We start from the raw sequence: 13276 nt of genomic DNA on the forward strand, positions 1-13276 counted from the left end.
GCCAGCTGGGTGACCATGGGTCAGTCATAGCTTCTAGGAGCTCTCTCAGCCCCACCCACCTCACAGGATGAGGATAATAACACACTGTGTAAACCGTTCTGAGTGGGCATTAAGTTATCATGAAGGGTGGTATATAAATGGAATGTTGTTGTTGTTGTTGTTGTTGTTTAATCATTGCCACAAGGGCCCATGCTGCAGTGGCCCCATATGATCTTGTTTCCCACCCTCCACACCTTTTTCAAGTGCTGAAATGGCCCCCAAAGATTTTTTCAACATATGAAAAGGCATGAGGGGCAGGTTCACATGGTGCTGCTGTTTGACTCACGAGTCCAATCAGGATTGGGCCCTCGTGACAATTTTTTAAACAGCTAAATTTTCTTCTAAAATGGCATCGGCGGCTGCAGGTTGGATCCATGGCTGCCATAACATTTAGTTTAGCTCAGAGTGGAGATACAAACTTGGGTCTCACAGATACTAGTCTGAAATTGTTAGCACTACACTATACTGGCTTTCATGGGATGCTGCTATTGAACAGCAGCCAGCAGCCGGGCCTGGGTGAGTTAGTCAGGCCTCATGGTATCCACTTGCTCAGTGGTTGCTGCTGGGCCTGGCCCCAACGAGTCCTCCCTCAAAGGCCAAAACAGCACTGGAAAGGGCCCTGCCCTCTCTCCCTTGCTTTTTACTGACAGAAGACAAGCCTGGAAAGCAGGCCATACTGTGGCTCCCTATCAACAGCCTTGAAAATTAGATATATTGATTTCAGATGGCAGCTCCTTATGTTTTTCGTTGGGTGATGCTCTGGTTACCTCTCCAGACAATTGTGTCCTGGAAGGTCCAGCACTACTAGAAGGTAGACTGCCTCAGCCGTCTGTGCATTAACCCAGAGGTAGGCAATCCCCGGCCTGTGTGCTGATAGCAGAAGACCACCAGACCATTTTGCTTGGCACCCAGGGCCAGATCTCTGCCTGAGCAGCACTGCTGAGGTCATTGGGGCAGAAGCCAGAAGGCATGGCCTATGTCCCTCATTACCACCCAGATCTGCATGGTCACCAGCGGAGCCCAAGGCAAATACCCGAGATGCTGGCAACGCCCCTGGGACCTGGCTTGCTCCAAGTTTGTCTGACCAAATTCAGCCCCTCTCTCCCTGCACCCCATTTTGTTTGCCAGCATCAAATCTCCTTGACTTTGCAATTTTTTTCAGCACTTCATGTAGGGCAAATACATGCAAATACATACATACATACTTATATGACTTAATTTGTGTAATATGAAGAACATTACACATATTTCTTTAATAAAAACCCAGAAGCATGTTCCTATTTCTATCTTTTCCTATACAAGTATTATTAGTTTTGTTTTATTTTTTGTTTTGTGGTTCACAGCAGCTTACAATAATGGTTAGAAAATATTTCCAAATTAAAACCAAGATAAAATAATAGACTCTAAATCTCCCCCCACCCCACCCCAAAAAAGCTAGGGATGATTGCTAATGATTTCCCAATCTGAAAAGAAGTTTCAGGATCACAGGCAAATTTTTAAAGAAGAAAATATTCAGAAATCAAATCTTTGGCTACGTTGCTCTACTGCTATTGTGACACCAGATGGCAGTGTAATATCAAATAAACCCTACCCTGTTTTGAGATGGACTGGACTTGTGAGAATCTCTGTGGTGAAAAGAGGGAAGTAAACAGAAAATGTAAAATGCATTGTTTTCTGTATACATTTCAGAAAACAACTGTCAAATGATGTGGCGAAGGGTCAAACCACACAGGACGTTACAAGATGCATCCTCAGATTTGAAGTCTTTCAAAAAAGCAAATAGAGGTGAAGAGGCTGGCCAGGGCTGAAGCCAGAATGTGGGGGGGAGCAGGCTTAACCCTTTCCTGCGTGGCTTCCTTTCGCCCTCTGCTCTTATGCTTCCCTTCCTTTCCAGAGCTAATGACAGCCTTGGAGAAGGGGGTGATTGGTTGTAAAAACGAGGAAGGCATAAGACGGGGAAAACCTTCCACACTGGCCTGACATGTATCAGGGCCCCACATGACTCTTTCCTTTTTTAAAAGGATAGGAAAATCCAGTCACAGACCACTGCACACTGTTTATCTCAAAGCGAGTAAACTTTTATTCCATTTTCTATATACTTCTGATTTATGTTAAGTTCTTCATTGGCAGGAGAAATAGCACATCCTTTACGGTAGGAAATCCAAGGCACTTAATGCAGTCAGAGCGGGAAACATCTTTTTTGTCTTCCCTTTCCAGCTGCAGCTCCCTGAGACCACAGAAAAGCTGCTCCTTCTGGGTTGGGTTATCCTGGGGACTGGTGCAGGATGTAGCACATGGAACTGCAGCTAGATGGGGAACGTGTGGAAAGCGTGGGAACCCCCTGCCCATCTACATGGAAAGAGACAGGTTTGTAAAAAATATTCAGCAACTAGACCTGTGAAGATGATTTTGTCTTTTCCAGTGTATTGTGCTGGCAAAGAAGGGAGTGGAAGCAGGGCAAGGCATCAGAAGATGAAAAAGAAACACCCAGTGATATTCGATAACATCCAGAAAGCCAGGCTCCCACTTCCAGCCATGCACTTTGGCATTTTTCCTCAGGCACTGTGTGGGCTGCTTTTCACATGCTCAGTATGATACAAGGCTTCTTTTGACACATTTTTTTTAAAACATAGATTCAAGAACTTTGCATGTTTTTCTAATTAGGGTCTATTTATTGACAGAGCACCAACTACACAATATTTTGGAGTCAGGATTTCTACTGTGTTGTCCCTTATGTTCTTCAGATTTCATCAGCAATACTGGCCTTGGTTTAAAACTTACTCTTGGATTTTTCCTTCCTAGTCTATTTATTGCTAATATTGCTTTTTGTTCTCTCGAGCCTTTGTGGAGAGAACAAAAATGCCCTCCATGGCCCAAACTCATATCCAAAGGATGGCTTAATATTAATATTCTTTTTCTCATATTAATTTAACAGCACGAAATAGACCTGTGGTCCTAAACCAACCACACATCTCTAGGTCATTTGGTAAATCTTGCTACTTTGGGTGGGAAGCAGCAAACAATGGGTTCTAAAGGCTAGTTAACGCTTACTAGTGTTAGCTCACTACGGGCCAAGCTACACATGACGAATGACACTTGAACGGCAAGTGGATTGAGTGGAGGGCAAGTGAACAGGGAGAAATACACTTGCCATTCAAGGGTCATTCGTCATGTGTAGCTTGGCCCTACATGATTACATTAGGTATTAAATAAGGCTTTCATGCTGGGGCTGTATACCTAACAGCTTGCACAACTGCATGTGCAGCTCCTACTTGTACTTCATACAAACACATCTGCCTTTGAACACAACCCAGTTGCATGCCTACTGATAGCCCTACACTCTCCTGATCTGGCTTGTCTCTTGTCCAGCCTGTCCAGCTGGGAGATTTAGGTGTGCTACTGTTTTCAGCTGGCCTCTTCACTCCTATGGGAGTGATGTTGTCCAACGTCGCTGCTGGCTGTCCCTGGAAGTGATGTCACAATACGGTAGGAATCGCCCAATCTCTATATTGCTTCCCCCTTCCATTTTTGCTCCTGCTGGGGTAGAGAGTGGCACTGGGGGGTTGGGGACAGAAGACAGCCTACTATAGAAGTCTGCCTTTGAGAAGTATTTGAAAAACTTCAGCTAGGGTGTTGGCTGGAGTGGGTCATAGAAACCATATCACTCCAGTCTTGGTTTATCTACACTGGCTCCCTGGGCACAGTTCAAAGGCTGATGATGACCGTCAAAGCCCTATATGAGGGCCTACCTACTACCTTATGAGCCTACCCAACCACTGCAGTAATCTTCAGAGGTCCTGCTTCAGGTGCTCCCACCTCTTGAGATTAGGTGGCAATCTGGAAGAGAGCCTTCTCGGTTGTGGCACCAAAACTCTGGAACTCTGCCCCCAGGGAGATTAGCCCGTCCCCTTCTACTGCCATCTTCCACCAGGAGAAGACCTTTTTGTTTGGTTTGGTGTTCCCTCAGTGATCCCTCCTTTGGGCCCAATGTTTTAACTGCTTTAAATGTTTTAATTGCTGTTTTTATGTTGTATGTTTTAAGCTCTGGTTTGACTGTTTTAGTGATGTGTTGTTGTTCTGGTTGGTTTTAATTGTTTTAAAATGTGGTTTTATTATGTATGTTTTAATTTGTTAGCTAACTTGGTAGCCCTGATGAAGGAAGAAAGGTAGGATAGAAATTCTGCTAAATAAATAAATAAAAATAATCTTGTAAACCTATTATATAAAAGAATCACACCATCCACTAAAGCCTCAGCATCTGCATATAATTAGAGAAGTGTTATTAAGAGATGCTTGGATGTGTATGGTATGGATCTGTTTTTAACCTTAATAGGTAGTAGTAGTAATGATGATAATAATAATATTAACAAAAATCTCAAATCCCAAACTAATACCACCATCTCCTTGCAAATCCTCATTAAAAATAGTCTGTCTAATAATATTTTCCACACTAAGCGGTACACAGTCTTAATTTGAAACTTCCAGTCCCTTAAATATTCTATTAATATTTTAATATTCTCTAAAATGCTTCTGCTGCATCTTTTTTAAGCTGAAAGTTGGATATTCAGTAATGGAAAAGTTGGACAGGCAAACGTGCGTCAAGTTCTTGTAAAACCACAGAGAGGTTCCAACTTCACAGTACAATGGCCTGTAATTTTTACATTGAGAGATGAGTGGAGATGTTAAAGCTTCCCACACCTACAGATTTATCTTCCTCCCACCCCATTTTCCCATTGAGTGTTAGCTGTTGTTGGCATCCAATATCAGAAATTTATTTACTTCATTTTTCCAATGGAGAAGCAAAGCAGCTTAGACCACCATTCTCCTCTCCTCCATTTTATCCTCACAAACCTGTGAGATAAGTTAGGTCAGGCTGGGTGTGTGTGTGACTGGCTCGAGGTCGAGGTCGCTTCCATGACAGAGGGGGGATTCGAACGTGGCTCTCCCAGATCCTAGTCCAACACACTAAACACTACACCGCACTGGCTGTCAGGGATAACATTCTTGGCAGGGAAGGAGAAGGCTACAGGGAGAGAAGGAATGGGTACAAGGAGGCTTTGGTTCCCTTCATCTATGAAGCCCATTGGCTCAAAATTGGTCCAGTTACTTTCAACTTTATAACTAAATGGCAAAACGAGCGAGTTTGCTGATACCACTTATAGATTCCAAAATATGACAACTCTAATTCATTCTGCATTGGGTAGTTAAAAATAAATAATCAAAAATCCACAACACTTCATTTCTACATTAATCTCTATGAAGGAAAAGAAGATTCCAAATATAAAATCAGCCTATTGGCAACTAGTAAAGTTATCAATAGCCATAAGCAGTGACTTGAAGTCATCATCCTTACCAAAGAATATGAAATATCGTGTTCATTATGCTCTCTTTCTCCCTCCAGAATTCCCGTAAGTAGCTTCAAGGTTGGAATAAGTGAAATGGTCTTAAGTTTTGCTTTGCACTTATCATCCACATTGATTCTTAGTTTATGAAATGCAGATGAACTCATATATGCTTTCATTAAATTTTCCAATGACAGAAAGGAACTTTCCTGCCTCCTCACCCCCACCCCCACTGAAGTCCACTGATCTCCTTGAAATGCTGCTCCTGGGGCACAAGATAACAGAAGAATGACAGTGGGAGGGGTCTGCAGTGGGAAGGAGGAAATCAGTGGAAACTTCCAACCCAAGCTAACATTGAATCTACGGTTGCCTGGTCCCGTTACCCTTCGGATGGAAGGGGGGCCTGGCCTCAGGTGTGCACATAGCTCGCACATGCTCCCAGTGTGGTGCAATGATGTCACTTCCAGGAGTGACATCATCCAGGAGTGATGCCATCATGCAGACTCCAAACCGGCTTGGTGCAAAGCACAGGAGTGCTCCTGGGGCCTGCATGATGATGTCATTCCCAGGAGTGACTTCATCACACCGTGCCAGGAGTGCGCCCCAGGAGGCCTGTTCCCCTGCTTTCCCCCCTCCCCCCAGCCAAGTGAGTGGTGGCAGGGGGAGTAAGTTGGAAGTGGGGGATCCTCCGCCTCCACTGTGGGATTGGCAACCCTATTTGGATCTTCTGAAACTTTAAGGAGGAAGCATAAGTCATAGCTGACTTATGGTGACCCCGGTGAGGCTTTCATGGCAAGAGATTAACAGAGGTGATTTGCCTGCCTCTACAACTCTGGTCTTCACTGGAGGTCTCCCATCCAGTTACTAACCAAGGCTGGCCCTGCTTAATTTCTGAGCTTTGAGGAGATAAGGCTTGCCTGGGCTATTCAAGTTAGGGCAAGGAGGAAGCATAAAGATAACTTAAAGATGTGAGACAATCAACCAAGTGAATACATTCTCTCCAGAGCTAAGGCAACATTGCTATATTTCTAAAGCAAACATAAAAGAGTCAACTTTAGATGACTTACACTTTCACTTTTGATTCCAGGGGCTGTAAATTAATGTGATATTTCTCAATATTATTTTCCACATCCATAGCAAGCTGGTGGCTGTAAAAGAAAGGCTATCCATTAGACTTTATTTTGGCATGACGTTTCTATAGTCATCATGAACAATCTATTCATTTTAAATGGAACAAGTTGCAGCTTCTTGCTTTCAAATGTGTCTCGTCTCCCTCAGACAAGGAGGATGCGGTTCCAAGTCTCCTTACCTTCCCACTGGGGTGGGGCGAACTGGCACTCAACTTTTTGAATGTCTTCATGTGTGTGCAAACTGCATGCGCTCTGGGATGCTGCGATGACATCACTTCTGGGACATGACACTGTGCAGGGGCCAGGAGCACTCCCATGCTTCACAGTGGCTGATTTGGCCCCCCAAATAGATCGGGTTCCATCCATTTGGGGCCCAAATTGGCCCACTGCAAAGCACAGGCATGCTCCCAGGGTGCCACGATGATGTTACTCCTCCTGGGAGTGATGTCATCATGCTACCCCGGGAGCATGCCTGGGAGGCCTATTCTCTGGCTCCCACCCACATGCCAGCCAGGTGAATGGTGGCTAGGGTTCTCAGGTCCAATTTGGGGAAATCCTGGAGTTTTTTGGGGGGTGGAGCCTGGAGAGGGTGGGGTTTAGGGAAGGGAGGGGCCTCAGTGGAGTATAATGCCATAGAGTTCACCCTTTGTAGCAGCCATTTTCTCCAAGGGGACTGATCTTTGTTGCCTGGAGATCAGTTGTCATTCCGGGAGTTCTCCAGCTACCACCTGGAGGCTGGCAACCCTAGTGGTGGGGGGGCAGAGGGTGGGAGCGGGGGATCCCCCACCCCCACTGGAGGACCTGGGATCCCTAAGTAGGGGGAGGGGATTGGCCAGTCCTACAGTGATCCTCTCTTGTATTTCCTCATGATCTTTTGGGGTCTGCAAAGTACACCATTGGAGCATGTTCCTCAAGGGAATTGCTGCTCCTTATATAACTGTTAAAACTTTGTGAGGCTGTGCCAGAAAGAGTTGCATTTTTGCATTCAGAGCTGCCATGTCAAGGAACGATCCTAAGATACTTATGCACTAAAAGAGTGATATAATATGAACTGAAGAAAAAGGATTTGTTCAAAAATATTCCCTTAAATTAAATCTAGAGCTCCCCCTTTTGCTCCAGATCAACCCATGGGTTAACCAACTAAAGCCTTGGTTGTTCAATTTACAGGCTAAACAATGCACAGTTTACAGCACCTTCTGAAATCTCTGCAAGCCATCAGTTTGGTAATCCAAAAACATTAGTACTTACTTTTCAAGTAAATATTTCCCATCACTAACTTGCTCCAAAGTATGCTGCAATCTTTTGAGTTCTTCCTGAAATAAGACAAAAAGAGCAACAAAAAAGTCAACATATTAGCTTAATTTGCTAAATAAAAATGTCACTGTTTGAATGCAATTCCAGGAGAACTCCAAGCCCAACGTTGAGATTGATAACATTACATTTGAGTCTCACATATAAAGCCTCAAACTCCAAATTCCTGGCTCCTTAGTTTGAACAACTGCCTCTGTTTGAAGGCAGAAAACTTAACCGTTGGTTATTCTCTGTGCTTAAAATTCTATGACTTCGTGTGGCTAACAAAGCCTTTCAATTCTTCCTTGTTTTGAAATTCTCTGCATGAAAGAACAAAATATCCTCACAATTATTCTGAGAATGATTTTAAAAAAATTAGTCAGAATTTGCACTTAATAACTTGATTTCAGAAACTGTAATATTTGTTTTTCACAAAGCACTGTAGGATCAGTAAAAAAGAAAAAGAAAAAGCAAACAGCACAAGCCAGAATGAAAAAAACTATAAAGAGAAAAATATTAGTGATTTAAAAGAAAATTTAAAGCCCACCAAAACCCAAGGATGTTCTTCTTCAGCAACCATGGTGGCAGAGAGAGCCATAAAGTGATCTTGTCAGATATCAGAAGCTAAGCAGGGTCAGCCTTGGTTATTACTTGGATGGGAGACCTCCAAAGAAGAGCAGGATTGCTATGCAGGCAATGGCAAACTTCCTCTATTAGTCTCTTGCCTTGAAAACCCCAGCAGGCTTCTGCAAAAGCAGCTGCACAACAAAATAAAACAGCTGCTTCAAAGTGGAGCCTCCCAACCCTACCAAAACAAGGTTTTACAAACCACCCAAAACTATAGCTGAACTCAGGTTGCAAGCCTACATCCTGGGAGAAAAACCTCACTGAATAGCATAGGTCTTGCTTCCAAGTAGATCCAAGTAGAATAATACTGAAATTGTGATCCACCCTGAGCCTGCTGGTGTAGGGAAGGTGGTACATAAATCTAATAAATTAAATTAAATTAAATTAGATATGTTTAGAATAGTTCTCCATAAGAGTGGAGTTCGATAGTTTTGTGCCACTAATAGGAAGACTATTTCATGTAGAGTTGCAAGTTTCATGTTGGGAAATACCTGGATATTTGGGGGCTAAGCCTGGGGGATATTAAAAGTGAGAGCAGATACAAAGCAACTAACTATATACAAAAGCAGAAAAAGTAACTAGCGAGTAACAACTTGTAAAACAAGCAGATACCTTAAAAAATTTCAGGGCAGTTATGATTTAAACACTTGTAATGGCTGCAAGATTCCAGCCCCCCAAATACTATTGTTTTCTTCTTATGCCAACTCTTACTCTACAGACTAATACTGTATAGCAATTAACAAGAATATCTGACCAAGGCTTTACACACAACACTTGCAGTTGGATAGATCTCCAGGTTGCGTCATCCTAGCCTCCTGCCAATGAGTTGCATTCAAAGCAGTGGCTGAACACGATAGTCCTACACCCATTAACCAAAAGGAAGGCAAGCCTACATGGCAAATGCTACAAGGGATTAGGGTGGTGGTGTTTTTTTCAAACAAAATTTAAATCCACCTTTAAGAGGATTAAAATGTTCTTGGTAACAGGGGACAAAATTAGTTCTAAAAGATAGCATACAAAAGATAAGCCCTTAAGCCTGGTTGCCGTCTCTGAATTTTTAGCATCAGCTTAACTCCCTGAATGACAAATTAGAAGAGGGTGACGATACAAAATGCATTATAAGGACTAAAAAAAAACCCCTTAAGCCAGGGAGCAAGGAACAGCTGTCTAGGCTGTGTTATCTGGAACAGAGTGCAGAGCTCCAGGGAATGCAGCGATATAAAAGGGCTTGCTTCTATCAGGCTGGCATGTGATTGGAGAGAACAATGCCAGCATGCAGAGTCTTCCCTAACAATGATGCAGGGGGAAACACCATCTCTTGTAGTATGAGTTCCTGTGACAACTTCACTCACCACAGCAGCCCCTGCTGCTTTCCTCAGACTTTGTGAGGGTGTATCCCACTGCTGCCTAGTCGTGGATTTTCTCTGTAACCTCTTTGGAGCAGCTTTTCTGAAGAAATGACAAATGCCCTCATTTCTCCTGTAATTTTTCCAACACTGTCAGACAGAACTTTTAAAGAGAGCTTTTGGAGTGTCTCAGTGTCTTCTGCAGTCTGTTTGATTTTTTAGGGGGAAGGGTTTTTTTAAAAACAGGGTTTCTGTTTGGCAGTTTTAATAGTTTTAATAATTTTGATATTTTACACTTTTTGTCATGCATATGGTTTTTAATCCATTACCTGCCTTGGATCCCAGTAGCCTGGGAAAAGGCAGGCTTCTAAATGTTTTAAATAAATAAATAAATAAGAGGACTAGGTGGGTACAGTGAAGCAAAGCAAAGGGGGACAGAGAGGAAGTGGAGCAAGGCCAAGCAAAGTCAAGGCAGGTCATCAGCAAGGACCTGAAAGGGAATCCCCCAAATCCCCTTGTCGAACAAGACCTTAGCAATCCATTACCTATCCCTGGGGAAATCATCTTTTAGAGTCAAGGAACCTTTGCTGACAGACTTAACATTACATATATTCTAGTTTCAGATTTAATGTAACATAATGTTATTCAAGCAAAAAAAAATCAAAATCACCAGGAGAAACTAGAAAACAAACACATCATCTGCAGCTTAATATATCTCGCAGCTCCTTTTTGTGCATCAATCATATGCTAATTTAACATGTGGTGGACTTGAAGGCAATTTAAGAAGCTCAGGCATTGCTTTATGTCTTCCTTTAGCTCATTAACTTCAGAATGTAATGTAAAAACAAAAGCCAATCAGAGCTAAGCAAGACTTCAAGCAAATTAGCTTGCCAGTTTTCATGGTAAAAAAAATCTTCAAGGTCAGCAAGGTTAAGATAATTAAAAAAGACAAAATGAGGAAATTTGCATTGTACATGCTGCTGCTGCTGACCTGGGAATCAATCAAAGTTCTTGGTTTGTCGGCAGGAAAATCATTGTCCTACCTTATAAGATAAAGGGAAGATACAGGATTGATTCATTGGATATTTTGATTGGTGGTGGTGCTGCCTGGGTGGAGCTGTAGGTTGGGATAACTATAATAGCTAGCATATTTTTTTATTCTACCTGTTCCTACATGGAAATAAAGATGATGCACTGGAGGTTTTCTTCAGTCTTCAGAACAGATACTTGCGGGGAACAGGTCCCACCTCCAGTTCCCATTGTCCATTGCTACTACAGCAGTAGGTGTGAAAGTAAAAAGAAACCCCAAACAATCAGAGTTATGTCATACTTCATTAGGAAACACCAAAACTCTCCGGTAAATCTTAGAAGTGACATAATGTTGTTGCACCAATGGCAACTCCCATGTCCCTGCCCTTGCTCCAGATTCCTACCAGTTGCCAGTCAGTTGCTGGCAACCCTACAAATCTGAGAGATAGGCAAGGCAGAGAGATAGCGTACCCAGACTACCTAAGAAACCAACTGAGCTTCATAGAGAAGCAGGGAATTGAACTTGAGTCTCCCTGCACTAATTAATAATAATAATAATAATAATAATATTCGATTTATATACCACCCTTCAGGAAGACTTAACACCCACTCAGAGCAGTTTACAAAGTATGTTATTATTATCCCCACAACAAAACACCCTGTGAGGTGGGTGGGGCTAAGAGAGCTCCTGGAAGCCATGACTGACCCAAGGTCACCCATCTGGCTTCAAGCAGAGGAGTGGGGAATCAAACCCAGTTTTCCAGATTAGAGCCCCGCACTCTTAACCACTACACCAAACTGGCAACATTCTGTTTCCTATATCAACATGGCTCATACAAGACTGGCATGGGAAACAACCACCAGTTACCTGAATAGCACTAGTACTTCTTTCATACGTCATGAGAGCAGAAGAGACTCAGCAGGGCTTGGGTGAAACGACCTATTACGCCCTTGTTTTGAATCACTAAGAATGAGGGATTTACACTGTTTGCACGGGTCAAGTTGACAGATCCTTTCTCTAGTTGGTCTGAAGCTGAAGATGCCCTCTCTCTAGTTTATTTCACTCTGTCCCTTTCACTTTGATCTCCACTGCCATGATAGGCTGTAATTGTACTAGAGGTTATCGGCTTGAGCCAGACCCTCTTTACAATTATGAGAGTGAAGAAGTAGCAAAATCTTGAAAGTACCACTTGCTCTCTTTTATCATGGCAAGCATGAGTCCACAGCATGGGGATTTGTCTGTGGTTGCAGAGACCCAAATGACTCCAATGTCAAAAAAGGTATAATTATTTTATCTTGGAAGAATATAGCATAAAATTGATGAAAAAAATGAATAGTTGAACAGCTTAAGCATATGAACAAATCAAATATGTAAAAAAGCATTCTCTGCCTACATCTAAACTTATCTGACTCAGGCCAATATAATTTAATAGTTCCAGGTCTGTCATTCAGATTAAGATTCTCTCAGTTACCTTCTGCATCTGGTTAGTTTTCTCTCATCAGACCATGTGCCAGTTCTCTAAAGCATGTCTTGAATAGCTGCTTCTGAATGACTCCCTCAAAGTATGGCTGTCGCCTTCTTAATGGCAGAGTTTCTCCTTTCCATAAACCCCCTTGTGAAAATGAGCCAAGGCAGGAAAAAGCAAAGACTTCTTCATTGCTCTCACACAGCATTGCACCATGCGTTGAATTAATTGTCTCTGCTTTAAGGCCCGTTTCTTCTGCTTGGAATAGGGAAAGTGGGGGAGGAAGTCTAATGCTCCCTTTTGACCAGGCTACTTGTCAGGGCAATTTGAGCTTAACCCCTGAGCATTCACTGAGTGTAAACTCAAATTCATAAAGCAAAGGGAAAAATTCTTGCATAGGGTTGCCAGGCTGAGCAACCAGGGGCAGAGGGTGGGGAGACCAATTCCTCCTGGTGTTCCTGTGACCCATTATCTTTGGAAAACTTCTTTAGTCACAGTGGAGGCACCTTAGTGAAGGACAGCAGCAGCAGCAGAAAGGGACTGAATGGGCAGCAACCTGGTCCACATATGCCTGGGTCCTCCTCGGTGCAGTTCTCCTTTAATAATCATTTATTATTTCGCCCAGATCTGCATAATATTAGCCTTTGTGGCAGCACAGGTCTCAGAGGCTGGAGCAGCCCCCTCCCTACTCAAACCTGTGTGTGCAGGCCCAGATGGACGTTGCTCATTCGTTGCTTGCTGGCCTTTCCTTATATCGTGTGTAAAAACTCACAGAAAAGGATTGGCGAGGTGATGCTGATGGCCCGCTCCTGTCTACTCCCCAGAGCAAACCAAGCCTTTTGTGAATCCCATCTCTACAAGGATGAGACACTCCATGCCAATGCCATTGCCTGGGAGGCACCAAAGACAGTACGCACTCACGCACAACGTGCACATTCCCCTTCCTGTCGTCAGAGTTGTGCTATGCAAGGGCTCATTCTCTCCCCTTGGGATCTTATTGGTTGGTT

The 13276-nt window shown here is 43.2% G+C and overlaps 1 protein-coding gene across 2 annotated transcripts in view; it reads right to left on the bottom strand.

The window, feature by feature from the left end:
- Positions 1-13276, bottom strand: part of SCHIP1 (schwannomin interacting protein 1) — a 594363-nt gene that overhangs the window by 440425 nt on the left and 140662 nt on the right. For both annotated transcript variants that reach the window (XM_054982445.1, XM_054982444.1), the window contains exons 2-3: positions 7760-7824; positions 6449-6529 (exon numbers count right to left, since the gene is read on the bottom strand). In XM_054982445.1, the coding sequence (XP_054838420.1) occupies positions 6449-6516 (68 nt within the window). In that variant the 5' untranslated portion in view covers positions 6517-6529; positions 7760-7824. The remainder of the gene's footprint in view (positions 1-6448; positions 6530-7759; positions 7825-13276) is intronic.

Source organism: Eublepharis macularius, chromosome 6, assembly GCF_028583425.1.
Source record: "Eublepharis macularius isolate TG4126 chromosome 6, MPM_Emac_v1.0, whole genome shotgun sequence".
Lineage (NCBI taxonomy): Eukaryota > Metazoa > Chordata > Lepidosauria > Squamata > Eublepharidae > Eublepharis > Eublepharis macularius.